At 35.8% G+C, this 25,085-nt stretch overlaps 1 protein-coding gene across 1 annotated transcript in view; it reads right to left on the reverse strand.

The window, feature by feature from the left end:
- The window catches only part of BANK1 (B cell scaffold protein with ankyrin repeats 1), a 314,203-nt gene that overhangs the window by 277,827 nt on the left and 11,291 nt on the right, over positions 1–25,085 (reverse strand). The window contains 4 exon segments of the mRNA XM_030313356.1: positions 1,307–1,369; positions 1,372–1,428; positions 1,431–1,568; positions 1,571–1,702. Coding sequence (XP_030169216.1) covers positions 1,307–1,369; positions 1,372–1,428; positions 1,431–1,568; positions 1,571–1,702 — 390 coding nt within the window.

A 25,085-nucleotide genomic window follows, 5' to 3' on the forward strand; every position in this document is an offset into this window, starting at 1 on the left:
CGGGAGAGGTAGAAAAGGCCAGCGAGGGGACACCAGTGATTTCATCAAAAGTGACAATGAGGGAGCCATAGATATCGACAGCAGAAACCACAGCGGGCAGACCACCACAAGTAGGAGCTTGAAGAGAGGACACATTGGTCTCAGTAGGAGCAGCAGGTGACACGTCCAGTGAATGAGGGGAACTCCAAACAACCCGGAAATGTGCCCCAAGAAGAAGAGGCAACACTTAATATTTGATATGAGCAATAGAAAATAAGAACCCCACCTCTTCCCTGTGCAAGAGAGAACCAGTGCTACAACACTGGGGACAAAAGGTGAAACACACCTTGAGAAAACCAGGAATGAAGTTGACCCAGCACCGCGTCCAGCTCTCACCCAGGCTGGGACAGAAGAGACAGGGGGGAGGGACAAACTTTAACATTAGACAGCTTCACAGTTTTGACTATTACATGGAATAGGTAATTAATTATGTATTAATGTAATTATGTAATTAATTAATGGAGGGGAACCTTGTGTTCTGCTTTTTAACATGTGGCTATGTGATGAAAACTAAATTTTTAATTTAAAACTAATAAAAGAAATAGTATTTCATACCATAGTAGTAGATATCATACAGTTATCAGCACAACAGGAGATCTGTAATTCTAAAGCAGACCTTCAAGGCCTGGACGGCTACTTACTGTAACAGTACTAGGGTAGATATTACTCAAGCCTCAGCAGTTAAATAAGAAACCAGCTACTAGAACCAAACTGACATATAGCATAGCATACCATATTATTCTACCAACTATGATCGCATACAGGCTACCCTAAGGAATATATTATAAACCATTTTAGAACACTGATAAGACTTGATTGGAATATAGCTAAAAAAAAAAAAAAAAAAAAAAAAAAAAAAAAAAGGTGGGAAGAGACGCCTGGGTGGCTCAGTTGGGGAAGCGTCCGACTTCAGATCAGGTCATGATCTTCCAGTTCATGGGTTTGAGCCCCGCGTCAGGCTCGGTGCTGACAGCTCAGAGCCTGGAGCCTGCTTTGGATTCTGTGTCTCCCTCTCTCTCTCTGCCCCTCTCTGCTCACACTCTGTCTCTCTCTGTCTCTCAAAAATAAAATGTGAAAAAAATATGGAATGTCGCTAAAAATTAAGAACCTTCATGCCTTTGAGGAAAGTGTAACAGGACATACAACATAAATAAAGTTAACGTTCATTTTCTTTTTCTTTGTATCCTAATATCGGATTTCCATTGGTTCAAAAAAACCCTTTAAAATTTCTTAATTATAAAAAAATATAAAGATTTGGCGACACTACCTTTGAATATGATACTCTCGATTACAGCGATGTAATCTTCGGGCTCCTGCTCGGTAGACATTCCCATCTGCCTCTGACGATATTTAATAATTTGTAGAGCTGATCTGAACTCTTCACCCCCACAACAGAGTAACCACACTTTCTGGTGAATGAAGTATCTTTTCAAGAAACTGACATTTCTTTGGAGTTAGGTCTTTAAGGAGGCTATTTGATAAGATCAAAAGTTTACATTTGTAAGAGTTTAAACTCAGCAATTCCAAATCCAAAAAGAGTAATTCTCCAAGCGATATAACAGGACCGCTTCCCTTTCACAACATGCAAAAAAAACTTCCCTCAAGTACAGAGCCCATTCCTCAGCATCTTCTCCATGTATCAGTAGGATGTCTTTTGTATTTTTCTGGAAAAGAGAAAATAATGTATTAATTTTCTTATGTTTGAAATGCTAACAGCAGATTATATTATTAACCTCAAATTTTTGTACGTGCTCTTTAGGGAACATATTACAGGACCAATAACATAATTCCTGTTATCCCCATCATAATCATACAGGATTAAATTAATCCTTTATGTAAACACAGTTCATGCTTTGTGCAAGTCTTCGCTGTACTCATTGTCCCAAAGTGAACCAGGATGCTCAACTGAATAAAAGAGAAATCTCATGGAGGGATGAAAATAATGTTCTGTAGGATTACAGGGAGCTGGGCTACGAGACACGGCTCTGCCAGTAACCACAAATTTACCTAGATCACAGTATTTAACTCCTTTGAACTACTGTTTCTTTCTTCGTCTCCTAAATGAAGGCAAAAATAAATAAGCCCTGCCCAAGGAAACCGATTGTTCGTGAAGATATGAGGGAATTTACACTCAATGTTTAAATCTTTTTTTCAGGCAGAGATGAGTGCATAAAGATAGGTGACAGAATTTCCATGCCCAGAATACCAACAAAATAAAAATTTTTAAAAAGAAATAAATTCATAGCAGAAACCAAATAAGAGGGTACCGTATCGTGTGTCATAAGTTAAATTTCATGCTGGTGAAATAATTAGAAGGTTCTGACGGGACAGCAGTAATCCTAAACCTCTCCCTGATCCTATAATCAATACTGATAAAGAAACTTGAGTCATCACCAAAACCAGCAGGGTGCTTATGAATCTCTTCCCCATCTGGAAACAATTCAAGAGAGTGTCTGCAGAGGTAGGAAAGGCCGCTCTACAAGGGCCCTCTACTCATGGGTAGCAGGGCCCACGGGTGAGTCAGAAAAGCCAGTCAAATCCCACAAGAACCCAAGTGCATCCTTGGGCAGAAGAGACGGGCCTTGCAGACACCATTCAACAGGTCTCATTAGAGACTATAACCCAGAACCTCTAGTGAAGGGACACTTTGCTTCTCCTCTGCTTTTCTTTCAGGCCATAAAATACTGGAATGTCAATTTTATCACCCCAACTGTAGCTTGGAAGGAAAAATAAAAGTAGCAAAAAAAATAGGGAGGGGAATTTCAAGAACAATTTGCCCACACAATATTAAGCAAACAGTAAGCCTAAACAGAGCTAAGGGAAACACGAGCAAGACGAAAAGATGAGCAATACAAATTTTTAGTTATGGGAAGAGATTATGGCAAATAATGTTAACAGTGAAAATATGATCATAAAAATAATAAAAGTAACACAGCCTGCAAAGACTAGTAGATATCATAAACGGGGGGAAAAGGCTTCATAAAAGTTATCTATAGTATAAAAGACCATAGATTAAATAAGACCATAGTTCAAAGACAAGTTGATTTAACTTTTTTAAAAAAAGTATCATTTAAAAGTGTGTAAGAGATAAACAGACAAGTTGAGAGCCAAAACAGTACTTCTGTTCAGATAATATATAAATTAGAAAAAGCATAACCATAGATAATATTTTAATTTCCAAACTAAAAGAAAAGCTTGATATGTTTGCAGTAAATGCAAAAAAGAGAACAAGGCTAAAACAGCTGGTGAAAATATGATATATCTGGGTAAGAGACAAAAAGGAAAAGTTTCAATATCAATATAAAGACAATCTAAAGCTAAAGTAAAGAGAACAAAAGACACATTAAAATATGTTAAAACATAATTTAAAAATCCCTAAAATATAAAGAAAAAGGACCAGTTCCATGTATCAGCAGGGAATAATCATGTTCTAAGAAAAATTGTTAAGAAAAAAACCTATCTTGATTAAACTGCCCTTAAGTTTAATGATTATTAAAAATGTCTTCACGTATTCAGGAAGGAAGACCAAGTTACCCAGGAGGAGGAAAATATTAAAATGATCATAGATTTCATCAGAGCAATTTCAAGCCAAGATCATAAGAAAATTCTTGCAAAAAATAATTTTTTAGTAATTCATACTACAGAATATGATTGTACAGCGATGAAAATGAACAATGCTACATGCACATGGATGTATCCAAAGACTTAATATGGAGTGAGAGAAGAAAAAGAGTTTATACTATATGATTTGCATTTATATGAAGTTCAAAGACAGAAAAACAAAAGATCCATGATGATACAGATAGAATATCTGGACATAGGATAAACGAATGAAAACAGGCATGGGGGGGGCCTGCCAGGATTCTGAAAATGTTCTTGTCTTGGTCTGAATGGCTGTCACACAAAGTGTACATATATAAAAACTTATTCATCCATGTACCTTAGATTATGTATGTAAGTTATTCTGCCATAAAAAAAGGTCAAGTACAAAAGAAGAAATTTCCATGATGACAGCTGTTCAAGAGGGCCTACAGACCAGTTAGGACTTATCACAGGTGAATGGAGCATTTTGGGAGGGAGATCCAGAGGAAATAAAGCAACTGTAAGATTATCTCATATATTTGAAAATTTGAGGAGAAAATACTAAGAATAGGGGTTTGACAGTTCTGATAGAACTTTTCGCAAACAATTCAGGATTGATATATTACAATCTTTTGCACATAAAATACAAAATTAGGTAAAATTAGTTGCAGCAAAATGAAACAACAAAATGTCTAAAAATTATAAAGAAAGTAGAATCATTATACACTATTTGGATATAGTGTAAATGTGTATATAATAATTGTCATGGACAAAGTATCTATGTCTTCCCCCAAATTCATATGTTGAAATCTTAAACCCCCAATGTGGTGGTATTTGGAGGTGATGCCTTAGGGGGTGACTAGGTCATGAGGGTGGAGCCCTCATGAATGGGATTAGTGCCCCTGTAAAAGAGGCTCCAGAGATCCCTCACCCCTCCTGCTGCATGGGGACACAGAGAGAAGTCAGCAATCAGCAACCTGGAAGAGGGCTATCACCAGAATTCTATCTGCTGACACCCTGATCTCAGATTTGCAGCCTCCGGAACTGTGAGACATAACACGTTTGTTGCTTAGGCCACCCTGTCTATGGTATCCTACTAGAGCAGCCTAAATGGACTGACAATCATAATAATGTGAAAAATGACTGATGATTTAACTAGAAATTGAGATTTAAATATCAGATAGACTTAAGATTAAAATCCTTGTGCTGCCTGGCTGGCTCAGTCAGTTAGGGGTCTGACTCTTGATCTTGGCTCAGGTCATGACCTCACAGTTCATGGGTTCAAGCCCCACATCAGGCTCTGCACTGACAGTACAGAGCCTGCTTGGGATTCTCTCTCTCTTCCTCTCTCTCTGTCCCTCCCCGGTCGGGGATGGCTCTCTATCTCTCAAAAATAAAATAAACATTAAAAAAAAAAGATTAGGGGCACTTGGGTGACTTAGTTGGTTAAGCATCCGACTTCGGCTCAGGTCATGATCTCACGTTCACGAATTCAAGCCCGGTGTTGGACTCTGTGCTGACAGCTCAGAGCCTGGAACCTGCCTCAGATTCTGTGTCTCCCTCTCTCTGTCCTCCCCCGCTCGTGCTCTGTCTCTCTCTCTCTCTCAAAATAAACTTCAAAAAACATAAAAAAATTATTAAAAAATATTAAAATCCTTATCTAGCACGCAACAGGAAACAAATAGATACTAGTTAGAATTGGTAAATCAAGAAGTAGTATATAGATGTATCTTTTAGAAAGATAGACCTGCAATAACAAAAAAGGAAGATGTGAAAGATCTGTGGTTCCTGAGGTTCTGTGGAGAATGGAATTTGATTGGGGAGGGAGAGAGCAGCTGACCACGGTTTACATTACAAATGTTTCATCATCGTCAATATGCAAGTGAAACCAAAATCAGAATTTAAATAACAGAAAATCCAGGCAACAAACAGAAGAACCAAAGTGAACAAAATGGAAATGTAAAAGTTTAAAAAAAGAAGATACGGTAAGCTGAATACAAGTGCAGACAGAACAAAATCAAAATACCAAGGGACTGTGATTGCACTACAAAATGCATGTGTTAAATATCTTGAAATAAAAGTTATCATGGAATGGGAAAGCTGAGCATTTGGGGAAAAGATAGTACAAAATATTAACTTCATCTTTCATAGTATTTAGTTATTTAGTACCTCTTAAAATCAAAATATGAAGCTAAAAAATGATTCCATACACTATTTTTGTATCACCATTTTCCCTAAACAATAATGAATAATTTAGAGAGTATTCCAAGTAAAGATTTTTCTCTGAAAATTAATATGTCCTTCAATTTTACATTAATTTATTTTATTTAAAAATAGCATATAGAATATGATCTCATTTTTAAACAATGACACCCTGAGCATCTACTTAAAATAATTCTATAAATTGTTAGCAAGTTATTCATGGAAGATACTATCATGGGAGATATATTGCTTTCTTTTTAAAATCTCTTCCATATTACTTATATTTTTGTAGTAAACTTGTATTATTTCATAAAACAAAATAATCATCCTTAAAAGCCAGTTGTAAGTCATTATCATCAATACAAAGAGTAAAACACCAAAACTCGTAATCCACAATTATCTTTTTTCCTCAGGATATAAAGGTTGTATTTTCTACAACACTGATGTGCTGATTAATACTACAACAATTTGAGAGCTACTGTATTTTTATTGAATTATCTATGACTTGTCTCATGATATAAATGTTCTCTCCAAAGACAGATGCTTTCTCTTTCAACTCTTTGAATTCTAAACAATGCCTAGCACAATTTCTTGAATAGATAATCAATAGATTTTTAAATATATTCATGTATACAGAATGAAAAAAGACATCTGGTAGAAAACATATGGGAATCATACCCAAGTTGTATATGAGTCATCAGTATAGTTCGGTCATTTTCTGTATAGTGTCTCACCCCGCCTGGATGTTAAATACTTGCTGGACAAACACAAACATGGTGTCATAATTCAGTATTTTTATGTTTGAGGAACAGTAGAGAAAGAGTTTTCTATTATATATAGCCAGAGTAAGGTACTATATAGTCATAAAATAATGGGAGTAAAGATGAAACTAATGATATAAATTATCAAGTGCTTCAAATAAACTAGGGCTCTACATCTTTCACATATATCATTTTACTTTATTCTCAAAATTACCCTAGTGAGTAGGTACAAATACTATTCTCATTTTACAGATGAGAAAATTGAAATGGTACTGGGATTAAGATTCCAATGCAGGCAGTCTCACCCTACAGCCTATACTTTTAATTTCTAACATCTAAGGACACAATAACATTATTTAAAAATAGATTCCTTGTAGTGATATGAGTTAGGTTAGTCAATATTTAGCAGTGTGTGAGTTAATCTCAAGTATGTAAAGTGTGTGAAAGCTTACTAAGACTGGTTTCCTACCGAGGAAAAAGAGGAAATAGAACATGCAATGTACTCCAAGAATATGGTTATTTATGAAGAACTTACAGAACTTTCTTCTTGACTCTAAAACTTACATCAATACAATTACAGAACAAGTTATGAGGATATTTAAAGTACAGGATGAACATTCTCATGTTATGTGATTGGGTATCACACTATCATAAAAAAAAAATCAATTCTAGAGACATTCATAACCTATCTTTCAAAACTTCCCAAGAAAAAATAGACAGGTAGTCTTTCTTAATACTCTGTGACCATTTTATTTTTAGGTTGAAATTGAGCCTTCCTTTTAAATTTATATTTGACTTACAGTTAGTCAATAACTTCTGTATGATAATTTTCAAGCTTGAATATTAGCATTAAATGCCATTCCTTTCCTTTCTATACCTTAAAATCATTTCTACCTTTTAATCTTTAATTTTCTCAATTATGATTTACTGAGAATTTCCAGGTACCAGGCATGTTGCTAAGCCTGTAACATGTATTGTTTCATTTAATATTAATAAAACTATATGGAGTTAGCCTGTTATTCTTATTTTACTGGTGATCACACCGAGCCTCAGAGAGGTTAAGTAACTTGTCAGGACCACAAAAACAGTAATTGGTCCTTGCGCTGCCTTCCAGTCTTTTTGTTTTGAAATGATGAGTCAAAGTGCAAAGTTAATCAAAGGCCTTTCATAGACACCGTTTTCTTTTTCCTTATCAAGATTGTCCTTGAGTAACATCTGGAGCAACAATAGTTCTCTGTTGATTCTCATGAGGAACCTACTGGCCTTGTTTTACACCTTGAAATAATCAAACCTAAATCATTATTTGCCAACTTAAGGAGGGTTATTGTCATTAAGATTGGCCGACTTTTATAGGCTGTGAAATGAAACAATAAATGATGGATCCGAAATACAGAAACACAAAATTTTCTTTCCTGGAAAGCTTCATCAAATAAAAGGAATTGCTTTTGAAGATTCAATTAAGGTCTGTAAATAAATTATTTAAAATGTAAATCTCCAGTCTAGCAACATAAGGTAAATGACAGCATTATACAATGTAGGAATAGGGTAGAGTCATATTAATTTTTATAAATTTATTCTAAAGTGTTCTTTCAGATTCCATGACACTTTTTATTTATCCTACCTACAAAGTGCTATAACAATTTTTTTAACTTGAAGGAAATTTGTATCGATAACTGATATCAATACTTGCTTTTGCACTGAGAGCAGATTATTCTATGTCTTCCCAAAAGAATGAGACTGATTGATCATCAATCAAAGTCCTTCCCAGTACATCTGCATAATTTCAAATGGCAAGTTTTCTTCTTTTTGAATAAGATCCCATCTCTTACCCATGTCTGTGCATAATGCAGAAAGATTTTCTACCTGGTGACCGAAGTGCAGGAAAAAAAGAGCAGAAAATTACAAAGAAATGACTTATAGTCACAATGGAATCATTGTGCTAACATGAACATTAATCTTGATATGATCACACACAAATATACTCAAAATTTATAGCAGTGTAACCTAATTTATCTTATGCTCTAACTTTGTATTCTAGTACAACTGGAAACAAAACTGGGGATGGGGATTTTTCAAAGGCATTACTGTAGTAAAATGCCCTCTAACTCATGTTTCTCCTCTAGGAAAGTTGGTTAATTTCACTTATTCATAGTGGCAAAAAATATCGGGTGTTTTCTGTATATATCTGTGTAGCAGATGCTGCTAATGTGCATCCCATATCTTCCTGGCCCAAAGGCTGCACTTTGAGGTCAGCTGTTAAGCATTTCCAGCTGTTGACCATTTCCAGCCTGTTTTGCTGCCTGAGGACTTTCTCTGCTCAGAGGGAGCTTCTGCAGCCCATGTGTCTGGCTGGCAGCGCAGAGGTGCTGGGGATTTAGGGCAGGGAGGGCTGGGAGGCAACCCTCAGTCAGTGAGGGACAGAAACCAGTGTGTACATAACAGCTTTCCCACCCTTCAGTGGGACAATGCTGAGGCTTGTTCTACACAGTAGTTACAGGATCTCCAGTGATGCTGAACTGTAATTGTCTACTGTGTTATTCCGCTTATTAATAAGCACATTATTGGCTTTTCACACCTTGTCTCACATGCCCTATTTTCCCGCTAGTGCTTCCTGGGCTCATCCTCTAAATCAACTACTTCCATTCATGTCCATTTCTCAGAGTTTTCTTCAGGGGAAATTGCTCTTTCTCTCTCTCTCCCCATATATGTGTATTTATAGGTTTATGTATATAGTTTATAAACACATAAACATAGCTCTTCCTTTCAAATACAGGAAGCTACCAACACATTACTTTAAGATTATGCTTTTCAGCTATGATAAAGAACCATCAGGAAAAGTTATTTTTATACAAATGCAGAACCTTCCTCTTTCTTCTTCCTTTTAAGATGCAAACAAATGCTTTTGTGCTTCACAAAACAACCTTGTAAGAGAGGTTCTTTTCCTTTGTTGTAAAAAAATGCACGGTGTTAACTGTTACAGGATTATTTTGCAAAGACTTCCCACCCTTCATATATAAACTGCAAATGTTCAACTCCTCCACCTCTATCAATTTTAATCTCTGACACAAATTGTTAATAGTTTATTTTTAAAAATATAAACATAAAAGATTCTGCATCTGTGAGCAGATTTTAAAATATTTCTAACTTACTTCGTGCAAATTTGTGGAATTCTATTTCTGCAATGTCCGTGTCTTTTCCTTCCTTTTATTGCCATTACTCTATAGATGATTGAATCTAAGACAACATTGACCGTAAGACAAGCTGTTATTTGATATTCCTCTGGGGAAAAAAAAATACTGTGATCAAATGAACCATAATATACTATAAATTGTAAGATGAATTCTGATATCAGGGAATCTGACTAGCCCAGACAAACAAACAAACAAACAAACAAAAAAACATTGTCAGAATTAATTAAATATGGTAATAGTATCATCTTACACAGTCTCTTAAGTGCTTCTCATTTCTCCAATTCCCCCTCAAGAATAATCTCCTTAGGACCTGGATATTGTTTATGATCTGTACAGACTGATTCCTCCCCTATGTATTATATCACCCAGGCTCCCATGCCCACTCCAATGGAAAGCACCATCAGAACGTTAGAAGGTGAGAGAAAAGAATGGTACAGTTAAGAATTGGGGGGGGGGCTCTCACTCACTTCCACATTCTAGCTTTGACAGGAGCTGCTTTCTTTGGTGTCCCTCATTTCTGTGGCTTTTCTTCCTTGGCTCCAGTTTTCACACACCTCTAGCAACCATCCTCCCTCCCCTTTCTCACAGCAGTGTTAAAGGATTCCTGCTGTTATTCTTCCCATACTCAACTATCCCTGCTTGGGTTCTTCAGTCCTGCACATGTTAATAAATAATCCCTCTATTAATTTTTTTCAGTTAAAATCTTTGATGGTGACATCTGTTTCCTGGTAGGATCCTAATAATTACAAGGAGTGGCCATAGGAAATAGATTCTATGAGACGGATTTCAGAACTGTGTTGCTCTCATATTGCAGAGAATACAAGCAACCCCTTGCCAAGGAAAAATAATAGATGGCAATTTATGGCAAGCAGAAGCAACATAATGACTCAATTTTTCACCAGGGATGATTTGGTATGGACTGTCAATGGAGGGAAAAGCTTTTGGAGATCAAGTGTCTCTGGAATTTAGTTAATATGGTGCCAACGGGAATTATGGAGATGGGAAGAGGGGCATATAATGGCTTTTTTGACTGTCCTGGACAGCATGCATATGCACAAAGACAGGGTTACAACTCCAATAGCAGGCACACCCCTACAAGATTCTGAAAGTAATCTGAGGACACTGTTTGAGAAAGTGTGGAATCATAAGACTCAAGAAAGACTGCAGACAGAGATGAAGCTGAGAACTTTAAATTCCCAAGTATGTTTGAATCATTAACTGAGGGAACCTGTGTTCCCTTGTAAAAACAAACAAAACTATAACAAAATCAAAAAGAAAAAGTTTAAGAACTTTACCTGAGGCAACTGCCTTACAAATGTCAACTTTTCTCAGCACTTATGCCAACACCCCTCATTGACTGCCCATAAGACCAATAACTAGAGTTAGATCCCATAAGTAAAAGGAATTCTAGAGAAACTATTTCACACACAAAGTCATTATAGAATCTTGCCAATATGTATCAACTTGGGTCCGGAAAGTACCTATGGAATGGATTTTAAGAGTTACTAGACCAAGAGCAACAAAAGAGAAGACTGAATCTGACTGAATTCATCAATATGGTTGTATTCATACAGGATTCAGAATTTAATGTGCTATTTTAAGTGCTTGGGGTGGCATTAAAAGCCTGTTAGAATAGATACTTAAAGCTTAGACTCCATGACTATGGAGTCAATGTGACTAGATTGTCAGAACTTGCCTTCTATGATGGAGAAAAGGAGTCAGGAGGCAGACCTTTTCTGTAAACAGCTAGATAATAAATACTTTAGGCTTTGAGGGCCACATAGGATATCTTTTTTTTCTTTCTCTCTACCCTCCTGCTCTACCTCCTTTTCTTTCTGTTTTTTTTTTTTATAACCCTTTAAGGTATAAAAACTAGGGGTGCCTGGGTGGTTCAGTCAGTTAAAGCATCCGACTCTTGGTTTCAGTTCAGATCTTGATCTCACAGTTCCTAAGATCAAGCCTCACATCAGGCTTTCTGCTGACAGCACAGAGCCTGCTTGGGGCTCTCTCTCTCTCCCTCTCTCTCTCTCTCTCTCCACTCCTCCCCTGCATGCTCTCTCTCTAAATAAATAAATAAACTTAAAAAAAATAAGAGTATAAAAAGTATTCTCAGCTAACAACCTGTTCACAAATAGGCATTTTGCCTATTGGCTCTAGTTTGCTGACCACTGCTCTATTCTAATATTCTCCTCACTAAACATTAAGAAATTCAATCATGAAAAGCTCTGTGATATCTCTCCTGTATAGCCTGGAAATTATAACAATTGGACCTTTGAATTAAACTTTTTTATGTCAATGAAAAATAATGAAGTCCATATTGGTAGAGAATGGATGGCATCATTTAATCATTAGAGGCAATTTAATCAGCATATTTTTCATTGTAGGGATCTGTTGTGGTAACTAATTGATCCGAAGGTCCTTGTGAATGAAATATACATATAGCCTATGGAGCTTTAATTTTACCTTTATAATCAAAACAACTCTAGATTTGGGTGCAGAAAATGACTTGTGTTGCAAGAGTGGAGATTCAGAGTCTTCTCTCTGGTTTACAGACTCAGAGCACTTTGACTGAAGGAAGGCCATGTCCCTTTGAGAAAGGATTCTTTTATGCTGCTAAACATGTATACAATGAATCTTCCTCCAGGCATTTCCCCAGAGAACTCCAGCCATGAGTACTGGGATAAAAGAAATACCCATATCTCCCAGTGCTTATTAGTTACTGATCTCTATTGACACAAATTCCTTGAAGACCCAAAATGTCAGCATGGCATCCTGGTAAGAATGGGAACTTAGGAAAGTCAGGTGTAATGACAAATGACATCTTGCCTTACGTATATTTAATAATAGTACCAGTGGGCCCATTGAGATACCCTGTGGGCATTTTTTAAGCCAAGAATGTATAGTGGCAATACATACAGATAGCAAATGGCAGAATCCTTACAGAGAATGAAGGAATGTAGGATAAGAAATACATAAATAAGTCCCTAGAATTGTTCAACTCCATCTATCCACCACCCACTACCAAAATCATAAACTAAAACAAATACTATGTTCCTGGGATAACTGTAAAGACTGGTGCCACCTAGAAAGATGTGAAAGATGTAATAGTAGTTATATCTTCACATCTTCATTTAACTCATCAGTTTGCCAGTACAAAATAACTGCAGATTTTCATAAACATAATTAGGTGTTGATATCAACTGCTATTCTACACATGATACCTTTACTGGAGCAAATCAGCCAGCTTATAGATATTGACCTGGTAAATACTTTCCTTATAATGGCAATCAATAAAGATAATAAGCAGTTTGCATTCATCTGACAGGGGCAGGAGCACCTGTCATTGACTTACTTCAAGGCTATGCTCTCTGTCATAATAAAATCTACAGATATACCTTACGGTATATCATAATACATACGTAATGTATAATTGATGCCATGATTCTAATTAAGTTGACTCATAAAGAAAGAGAAATTGCCCTAGAAGCTTTAATATGACACATATGTAACAGAGTGAGTGCTAAACCATGTTGAAGTTCATTGTCCTGTAACACTGGCAAACTTTCTACACATCCAATGGTTTAAGGAATATCAGAATACCCTTATTTGTTTAAAAATAAGTTGCTGAATCACCACTGAATGGGCCTTTTTGCATTCTGAATGAAGCATATGTACCTAGGCCAGCATCCTGACCACTTATCAGGCAACCAATAAGGATATCAGTTTTGAGTGGGGCCACAATAAGAATGAGTTCTGCTACAAGGCCAGGCTGCAGTGCAAACTTCCCTGTCATTTGGGCTTTATAATAATACTATCTTGTACTTCTGATAACTCTCAATAAAAAATCCATAATTCATACCCCGAAGGTTTTGCAGAAAGACTATGCTTTATTCTTCCAATGATCCTTTTCTATTGGAAAATTAACTTGTGAGTTATAAATGGGCCCAGAAAGAGATTAAGGTCTGCCTATAGGACACTAAGTGTTTATGAAGCCTAACTGGTCATTCATAAACTGGGTGATATACGACCCACCAAATTACAAATTTGGTTGTGAGTAACCATATTCAACTGGGAAACCTAAATAATAAATACACAACCAGACCCATGTAGGTATGTATGGGATAAGTTCAATGAGCATGTGGCTAAAACTTCCATGACACCAGATCCCAATGTTTTACCATCTTTCTCTCCATACATACCTACAGCCTCATGGGGAATTATTTAACCCGTCAATAGAAAAAAAGAAGCATGACCACACTGTTTGAGTGGGTCTGAAAATATACTGTCAACAGTCCAGAGTGAATGGTTGCTGGATTATACCCCATTTATAGTTGTCCCGGAAGGAGAGCAATGAAAGGAAATTCTCCCAGTTAACAAAACTTTGGGTTATATCTCTCAAGTGTCTACTTTGCTTTGAAGAAAAGACCTGATCTATAATCTACTTCTAGTAAAAGAAGAGTGGAAAAGAATATGCTTATTTCAGACTTAAAATATACAAATGAGGTTACTAATTAAGAAAACATTAAGAAGACATACAGAGGGCAAACAGACACATGAAATGATCAGGGAAATGCAAATCAAAACTACAATGAGATATCAACTCACATCTGCCAGAACAGAGAAAATCAAAGGCACAAGAAACAACAAGTGCTGGTGAGGACGTGAAGAGAAAGTAACCCCTGTGCACTACTGGTGGGAATGCAAAAAGATGGAGCCATGTGGAAAACATGATGTTCCTCAAAAGTTGAAAACAGAACCCATGATCCAAGGTATTTACCCCCAAAAATATAATAACAAAAATTCAAAGGGATACATGCACCCCTATGTTTATTGCAGCATTATTCACAACAGCCATATTATGGAAGTAGCTCAAGTGTCCATTGACTGATGAATGGATAAAGAAGATGGGGTATATACACGCAATGGAATATTATTCAGCCATAAAAAAGAATGAAATCTTGTCATTTGCAACATCATGGATGGAGCTAGAGGGCTTAATGCTAAGTGAAATAAGTCAGTCAGAGAAAGACAAATACCATATGATTTCACTCACACTCATAGGTGAAATTGAAGAAACAAAACAAATGGGCAAAGGGAAAGTAAAAAAAGAGAGAGAGAGGCAAACAAAGGAACAGAATCTTAACTATAGAGAACAAACTCTAGGGTACTAGAGGAGAGGTGGGGAGGGATGGGTTAAATAGGTGATGGGGGTTAAGGAGTGCACCTGTCATGATGGGCACTGAGTAATGTACAGAATTGTTGAATCACTACATTGTACACTTGAAACTAATGTAACACTGTATGCTCACAATATTGGAATTAAAATAAAAAACTTAAAACATTATCTGGAAAACATGAGCCTACAAGTTACTTTCTTCCACGCAATGATACCCTTATATTAATTGTGATTTACATGAAGAAAAGATGTATTTGAATTCATGTTTCCTAGTTTTTTTCTAAGTAATTGGAGCAGTATAACAAGTATAACTGGACAATGTAACGACAGGTATCACGAACGCCACAATGGTAATCAACAAATGCTTGCTGAGTATTCGTTAGAGTCACAATAGGTAGAAGGTTATACCAGTTTTTATATGGTTGTAAGAAAATTCATCTTGGAAGTATCTTGCCCTGTGGCAAAGCACTTTCCACAAACATTCAAAGTTCATTTCAAAGAAAAGCATATAATTAAACAAACTTAGGGCAGTAAAGGTAGAGATACTGAAGACACAAACCAGAGATATCCTTGAGGAATTGTCACTAGAACTAAATTTACATAAATACATGGGTTGTCAATTACACAGAAAAGTACACTAAAAATTAATTTCACTTTAGTTTGTACCTCAATATCTATGACTATAAAAGATAAATCTGCTAAGAAATTAGTAAAACTTGAAAAAAAAATATGTCCAGAGTGGTAACTCCCTAAGAGAGTAACTCAGCTATTTATAACATACTTAAACTCTATTGATAATGATATGCCCATATTACCTAACACTAAAAATGTACGAAGACAGAATATGATACAAATCTAAATTAGCCACTAATAATTTCAGTAAATCTCTAATCTAAAAGTTGAATCTTCTTTACGTGACCAGGAAACACTAGTGAGGACCAGGATTCAGGATAAGCTTGCAATTAGTATCCCAGTTCTTACTTATCGTTGTTCTGTTTAGTTTCTGTAGCATATAAGGGCATATGCTCTTGATAGCTCTTGGTCTATGGTCCAAGGTCTTCTGTGTTTGGCGGGTAACTCTGTCTAATTCTGAAATCTCATGTTATAAACTCACAGATACACACCACATTAGCCAGTGCCAACTCCAGGAATAATAAAGGCAATATCTGATTTCCCCTCTGCCTTATTCTTTTGTTTTATTTCTTGATTGTTTAACAACTTAAGGACTGAAGAGGGATATTTTTTGTTCCATCCCCACCACCATCCCTAATACAAGTCTCTGAATTGTCTTTACTGGAAAGTGGCTTAACACTTAATTATAAATGTGACATATTTCAAAGGAACTGAAATTCCATTCAATACTAATAATATACAAAGGGCATTCACATTAATTTTACGGTACATATGTTTTTATTCATAGTGTTACAGTTTTAAGAATAGTTTTTTAGCTGAATTGAAGTCAAAAACAATATTTTACACTTAAAACATAAGCTAGAATGTTTGAGAGACTTGCCCAACATCACACCAACAGTAAGTCACAGAGCTGGGCTTAAATTCACATCGACTCCCAACTCTGGCTTGGGTATCAAACCATAGTACAGGTAATATTCTTGAAAAAATGAATTAAACTGCAGTCCCTTCCTTGACGTCCCCAGTGGATAAGAGCATATGATCCATTGATCAGATTAAAAAGAGAATTAACTTTAGGTACATTGGCAAATCTAATTTTGCTGTCCTAGTTCTAAGCTAGAGAAAATTGTTTTGATATTCCCTTGTTTCTTTGCTCTATCTCACTTCCCATTTCTACCTCTTTTTTCCAAAACACAAGATGATGGGGCGGGGGGGGGTGGGAAAGGTACAGCTAATCATGGCTAGAGAACAATGACCAAATAGTTTCTTTTTCTTCATGAATTCTTTTCATGGACGTTAGGGGAGATCCAACTGTGCAAATGAATGCTGTGTAGTCTCTATTACTAAAATATATAAATCAAGGGCATGACAAATATACTCCATGTCCTCGAATTATAAGGAAATTTTGCATTCTCATTACATAGGCTAATATTTGATTATTATTTAGACACTAATGTCTTTCAACAGTTTTGTTAGGTGCAGAATTACATACAATGTCATAATATGAGAATATAACTGAGTCAGAACATACCTTTAGCAAAACCCTCCGTGGGAAGTTTATCTCACAGCCAGCCTACTGTGGGGCTTGTAAAGTGGCTATATAATAGGAATATGTTGATACCAAATTCAAAAACAGGAGAGTTTTCTACTCATTTGTTGAAAGTAACACCAGCAAGCATGTAAAACCCCACCCCTTCCTGATGTTTGCATCCTCTGTAGCCATTTTTGACTAAAAGGGAAATAGCAGACCTAGCAAAGTGTGTCTCTTACCACTCTCAGAAGCAACCCAAGGCCTCCTGAGGCCTATACTCTTGGTAAACATGACTTCTGGGTAGAGCTCACACAGTAGCAAAGGATCAAAACCCTGGGCACCTCGAGAAACGTCCTCCACCATGCTAAGCATGTGATAAGAGCTATACTGCCCTGTTGTGACTCCATTCTCTTCTCATAATGTGGTCCAGGGCTTACTTGTATCAGAACCACTTTGGGAGCTTGATAGAATCAGAATTGGGATTGGGGCGCAGCCCAAAGAACTATCCACCTTGTAACAAAGTATCCAAAGCATCCCAGTAATTCTTAGGTCCACTCAAGTTTGAGAATAACTGTAGTCTTTTGTTATACAGATAGTACTTCTAGTACTATATTTGATGACTACAGTTACAGTTATTATCTCTGAAATTTTGCTGATGTATAAAAATACAGGATTTTAGTCTTTCCTAATGAGGAAAAAAATCCAAAGGGCTTATGTTGTTTGTTAAAGAATGAATGCATATTTATATTTAATTCACTAAAGTCTCTAACTTGCTCAAAGTCTGCCTTATTTCACCAATATGATTTGTTTATGAGGGCCAAATTCTCTGTTTCCAGACAAAGAACACAATATTTGAAATTATATATCTAAAATTTAGGCTGTAATTCTAAAGTGAATATTGTGTTTATGATGTTTATCCAAAACTAAATAAAGTAATATAAACTGTGATTGGGGGCAGGGGGATTTAAGCCATATGTGGTTAAATAAAGGCAATTTTAAAAGTATTCCATTTCATGCTAACGTTTATAAAAATTGTTTTACTATTATTAATTACCATAGTCTAGGTGCCGTATTAGGAAAATTAACAGCCCAGAAGTCAGGCACTGATCTGGTTACAGAAGCCAAAGTTACAAAAATTAATGTTCAGTTACTTTACCCATGGCTGATATTTTGCACCAGATTAAATACTGAACTCTATTCTGAACTAAAATAACGAAGCACAGGGAATTCCCGATAGGGCTATTTTCATTAATATTTGACATTTGGAAATGTATAATAAAATCTATGCATGAATTCTTTAAAAATGTAAAGTTTCAGACAAAGAAATATGATTTTAGAATATGAAGAACCAGAAAGAATTTTTTACATTTTCTATATTTCTTCTCTCCTATTAAAATGTATAAGGAGAAGCTTTACACCATATAAAGTTGTAAAGATAGAGCTATCAAGAATATATGAAAATAAATGTTTTAAATTTATTCTTAACTTTAGTAATCCATTTTATTTATTGAGTCAGATGGCTTAATTACTTACATTTAAACACAGTGTAGAGAAGAGCTATCCAAATGATGAATTTTCCCCTATATATTTTTTCTGAGTGTGTAAAAATAAGATACTATTAGTAATTAAAAATCTTGCAGCTTGAACTTGAGGAATTCTTATATTTTAACGTAGTTTACAACTGCAGGAAAGTTGAAAATCAGCAACAGATTTAAAAATACAGAGACGAAGGATACCAGCTCATTCACTGGAAATTATTGATATTTCCAGATTAATCAGATTTAACAGATAATCATCCCTAACCTTCTTTATCCGGATCTTCACTGCTCTAACATTACCTTTGCTTTAATTTCTTTTTTTAAATATTTTAATTCAAGTTAGTTAACATGCAGTGTTATATATATTAGTTTCAAGTGATTCAGCAATTCAATACATCACCTGCTATGTATTACCACGAGTGAGCTCCTTAATCCCCACCACCTATTTAAACCATTCTAACCTTTTACAGTCTCATTCATTGCTTGGATTTTCAGATCAAGCATTCTGAAATTTAGCAGGATAATTTACCATAATCATCCAAAAGTATCATAATGATGACAAAAATACCTCAATATCAATTCCCTAATCATTTATATATTTTCATATATTTACTAAATAACCATTTAATGTTCATTATCCAAAACAACTGTTCAGACTTTAAGAGATATAAAGATTACGAAGCACAATTCCTGCCCTTGAAGGAACTTACATATCATAAAAAAAGAAATAGATTTTTAGAAATTACCTTAGCACAAGGTAGTTTATTATAATATTGCATTAAGATCTGTAGTTGAAGAATCTTTATTTATCCTACGGTTACTGTAAAAGTATTATCTTGGAAATAAAGTATCAATAAATCTTTCGGTCTCACAAAATGCAGAATTGAATGGTTTACAAATTTAAAAGATTTAAATTCTACAAAATGTCTCTTTTGACATAAAGAATTGAAAATGTATCATGAATGAATGTGCAAATCACACTGAATATTACAAAACCATATAAACAATGTGAGCTTTTTTATGTATGCACACACACACTCAAATGATTCAAGATGCATATTATCAACACTTATCTTTGAGGGGGAAACTGGTATATTATAATTTTATCCCTATTCTCTATTTTTCAATGTTTTATAATGCACATATATCATGTTTATAAGAAAATATCCTTGGGGCGCCTGGGTGGCGCAGTCGGTTAAGCGTCCGACTTCAGCCAGGTCACGATCTCGCGGTCTGTGAGTTCGAGCCCCGCGTCGGGCTCTGGGCTGATGGCTCAGAGCCTGGAGCCTGTTTCCGATTCTGTGTCTCCCTCTCTCTCTGCCCCTCCCCCGTTCATGCTCTGTCTCTCTCTGTCCCAAAATAAATAAACGTTGAAAAAAAAAATTTAAAAAAAAAAAAAAAAGAAAATATCCTTAAAAATTATCCCATATGGTTCTATGCATGGCTAACCAGCCTGGCTCCAACAAACTTTTTATCATTAGGAGAAAATAGTCTCAAAATAATTCCCTACCAGGATTAGAACTGGTTCATGTTCAGATGTTAAACTAAGTGGGATCATAAAATAATATTAGTGACCTTTTGTAAGGAGTGCACATCTAAATCAGTTGTCTCTCAGAGCACTTTTGCCCTTTGAGGGGTCGGGACAGATGTAATGGAGGCAGATACGTATGGCATCTTGCACAAAGCCCAGAAGAAGTTTAGCCAAATATTTCACAACAGTTTTCACTCCTCAGCATGGTTAAGCTGTTTCAGTTTCTTAACCTGAAAAAATCAAGATACTGATCCCTAATTCCGAGAGACAAAATCTGAAGCCTGTATGTCAGACTACATCCTGGCATTCAGCAGTCATTGATAAGTGTAGCGGTGAGTATGACAATGATGATGGTCATTCTAACAAAGGCTACCTAAATGTAGCTAGTACCTAAAACGTGCCAATGGCTGTTCTGGTGTTTCATGAGAATTAACTTCTTTTAACCTCATAACCACCCCATGAACAAGTGCTCTTCTTATCCCATTTTGCACTTACGGTGCCTGAGGCACTGAGAAAGTAAATACCTTGCTGAAGCTCACATCTCTGTCCTAGTAAGAACTGTAATAGCAGCAGCAGCCAGTAGCATTAATGATAAGGATTATTAAACTGGTAAAACACCAAATGCGAACAAAAGATAACGGGACTTTCTTTTGTATTTCACTGTAGAAACAACAGCGAATTCCAGAGAGATGTTTCAACAATGAATAAGTATAAATCTTGCCAAGGATGACAACCTAAGGGTAATATTGATATGCTCTTTAGACTTTATAAAAGCTTACTTCCTCATGGTTATATCCAGGGTTTTATCTAGACTGATGGTGTATGAACGTCTGATGGATACAGCCCTAACTGTGGTATTCATGCTACTCTTTGTCCTTGTAGTGCCCACATGTGTTTAAAAATCTGCATTCATTTCCTGTTGCTGCTGTATAACATTACCACAAACTTAGTGGCATAAAGCAACACAAATTAATTATCTGACAGTAGAAAAGGTTAGAAGTCTGAAACTGGTCTCACGAGGCCAAAATCAAGACATTGGAAGGACTTTGTTCCTCTGAAGGCCTTAAGAAAGAATCCACTTACTAGCATTTTCCAGTCCCGAGAAGCCATCCACAGCTCCTGGTTAATGGCCCCATTCCTCCATGTTCAAGCCAGCAAAATTGGGCTGAGTCCTTCTCATGTTGTCACCTATCTGATACCCCCCCCCACACACACACACACAACCTCTCTCTTTCACTTGTAAGGGTCTTTGGGATTACACTGGGCTCCCTGGATAATCCAAGATAATCTCCCCATCTCAAAGTAAACTGTCTTATTTCCATCTACAACCTTAATTTCTGTTTTCCATGTAATTTAGCATATTCAGAGCTCCGGGGATTAGGATGTAGACACCTTTGGGGAAGCTTTATTCCATCTACCAAACAACAGAATACTACTTTCAGCTCTAGTTCTTTTCTTCCTTTCTTAAAATCTTCTGAAGTAAAACAGATATATGTACAAGTATACCTTCTGCCTCTCCTCACAGAATATTTGCAGGATAACACTGATTAAATAGTTTAAATGATCATTGTTTAGATTTCTCTTTGAGTCCAAGTAAATGATACATTAGAAGAATTTTCTAAGAGTCAATTACGAGGGGGTTGAAAATTCCTTTGAGGATGCAAAGCATTAGGCAGATGCAAATTATTAGCCTTGCATCTTTAGAGTACTCTTTATGGCAGGCATTTTCAATATATTTTAATCACATCTGTATTATAGCCTTGATGATTTTAAATGTCCTAATGGCCTTCATTAAAGACTGTTTTTCTAGCATTATGTCGTAGATATTTTACTTCCTATTATTTCACTCACCTCCAAGGACCTTGAGAGCAGCAAAACTTTCTAAATGTTTACAACTGTTAGTTAGAAACAGTTGTGTCTATTTTATCCCTTGCAAAAAATGTTTCCATGTTGACCTACTAATGATAACATTAGTTGCTTATTTTCTACTAAAATGGCTTTCTATATACATGCTTACTTCACTAACTATAAAAATGGAAATGTCCACATGGGAGCTTGCTTTTCTAAAATGGGTGTACACATGCAGTTGTGTGAGAATAAAATGAGTTCATTTCAGAGAGTTATAGAGTGGCTAGTAAGCCAGGCTTTGGAGTCAGGCTGTCTTGGTATCCAAATTCAGCCAGCTTCAAGCAAATAATTAACCTCTCTGAGCTTAGATTTCCCCCCTGAAACATACAGATAATAGCACCTACAAAATCAGTTATTGTGAGAATTAAATGAGATAAACTATATAGAGGATTTATCGTCATTCCTGACACCTGTAAGTGTGGATGAAAACTTCATTTCAACACTTTTTTTAAGTTGAAATTGGTCTTTGGAGGACAGCATTTGCCAGTGGGTGGGATCCCAAGTCCCAGAGACATAGTAGCAGGGAATCATGGAGCGAGGAAGTCCTTCCCTTTAGAATACTTCTTTAATCCTGACTCGGTCAAGGACAGTGTCTCAGATTGGAGCTCTTGTAACTTCATGAACTCCAATACTATCAAATAGAGGTTGACCTGTGTATCCAGAGCCTGCCCTTATTTAAAATTGTTTCAAGACTACTTTACTTTCAGTCTGTTTATTTGTATGGTCACCTTCTCTTTATGGCAAAGGGTAATGATTTTTTCATTTATGGTACTGATATAAATGTTCCTTTAAAACATATGTAAGCTGAAAAAAAAAAGTTAGTTTAAAGAATTTTTTTTTTCTTAAACAAGAGAGTACTGTAGCCAAAAATTTGAGGAAGGTTTTGTGAGAATGACTGAAATTTGCAAAACTCTGTCCCAAGGGACTGTACTCATGACTGCATTCTGAAATGAGTAGTGACTTTCTGGAACAGAAGTTACGCATCAGGAATCACCCCCAATAGCCACAGTAAACACTCTTAGCTGTAGCTCACCCTGCTAACTAGTTCTCATGATTAAATGATTGAGATCTCAGAAGGCTGAAGGTTTCTGAGTCATCTGATGTTGACTTAGAGTGAAGATAAAAAGAAATAGTGCCATTCAGCTTTTCCATACGTATTTCACTTAAACACAGTCCCTGAAGGCTGGAGCTACCTTTTTATGTATTTCTTGAGCCTAGCACAGATCAGGAATACATGTTTGAAGAGTGAATGATGAAGGATAATTAATCTGGCATAAGATAATGAAGGCATTAGTCCACTCTTTCTTGACGAACATCCTCAATCCTAAATGTCCAGAGAAAGCAATTTTAATTTTGTTAATGTTTATTTATTTTTGGGAGAGAGAGAGAGAGCAAGAGTGTGAGTGGGGGAGGGGCAGAGAGAGTGGGAGACACAGAATCCAAAGCAGGCTCCAGGTTCTGAGCTGTCAGCACAGAGCCCCGCACGGGTCTCGAACTCACGAACTGTGAGATCATGACCTGAGCCTAAGTTGAACACTTAACTGACTGAGCCACCCAGGTGTCCCAAGAGAAAGCAATTTTAATTTCTGCAGTGTTATTCTCTTAAAATAATAGATACTAATTGAACTATTATTATGAGCCAATCATTCTCATAAATAATTAATATGATCATCAATATACATAATGTCTCCTGGGCAATACAGCGATCACAGCGTTCATTAGTGACAGAGCCATTAGGTGATCATGTGCTTTTTTGGCTTCAAATCCAGTGCAATGGAAAAATATTTCCTATATTATTAAAAACTGTTTAGTCTTTCTTTAGATTAATAATAGTCTTGTATGGATAATGATCTATTCTTTATCCAAAAAATCACTGTGGATTCTCCTTTTGTTTTTAAACATTGTGCAATAATTTATATGAAGAGAGAGCAAAATTGAAATATTTATAAATGACAGGTCACCAAATAGCCAAGCAAATGTAACTTTAAAGTGCATACACAAATAGTAAATATATTAACACTAGAAAGCTGAACAAGTAAAACTGTTAAAAGTAAACATAGGAAAATAAAAAGTAGAAGTATATACACTGTGTTTTTTCCTATTTTTAGTCACTCTACATATTTTCAATTACGTGTATGTATTATTCTAGAAAAAGAATAATAAAATTATTTCATCTTCCAGATACAAATGGAGGGTATTAAATTTCATTTACTTTTCTACCCTAATCATAGTTTTTCTATTTGCCCCAGAAGATTTTTTAATACGCTAAGTTATATTAAAAGGTTATAGACATTTTAGTAAAAATAACTAAACTACTTGTTATCAGATTAAAAGTTAATTTAATATTGGAAAATGTCCTAAATTATCTTTGTGTGACAGGTTTTGTGAATTTTTAATACTTTTTGTCATAATCAAAGAAAGCTCTTCTGCAAACCAATTTGAAAAAGAAACCCAAAGCCAGGGTTGTTATTATCTGAGGCTAGATTTACACCCCAGAAATAGGGCATTCAGAAATGGCAACGACTTCATTTATCCTTTTTTCATAAATTTAACTGGCTACTTTACTGTCACTCCTGTGCTACTAGCTAATCAGCAAACATCTCTTAATGCACTTACCTCTGCTGAATGGATGCCAGAGGCTACGCCTTCCTTTCAAGAGCATCCGATCTATCAGAATAATAAAAGTCACTGTCATAGCAGTGTTGCTTACCTGAACTGTTAGCCAGTCTCCAAGACTAAAATTGTCAGTTTAAATTATTTGCATTTGTATCAGTTACTGTTTTTTCCATTAGGAAAATATTTCAGCAATAATTTATTTGGGTGACTTCTAATAACCTATACGCTTGCTTCAAACGTGTGTTTCATTGACACACATTTCTAACATGGAAACAATCTGGTTACGTCCAAGTAGTCAAATTGATATTATTTTTGGAATATTCTGATGAATAATATGCCAATTTTTGAACAATGTGAGGTCACTTACATAGCTTACATGA

The sequence above is a fragment of the Lynx canadensis genome, chromosome B1, assembly GCF_007474595.2.
Source record: "Lynx canadensis isolate LIC74 chromosome B1, mLynCan4.pri.v2, whole genome shotgun sequence".
NCBI classification, from domain to species: Eukaryota; Metazoa; Chordata; class Mammalia; order Carnivora; family Felidae; genus Lynx; species Lynx canadensis.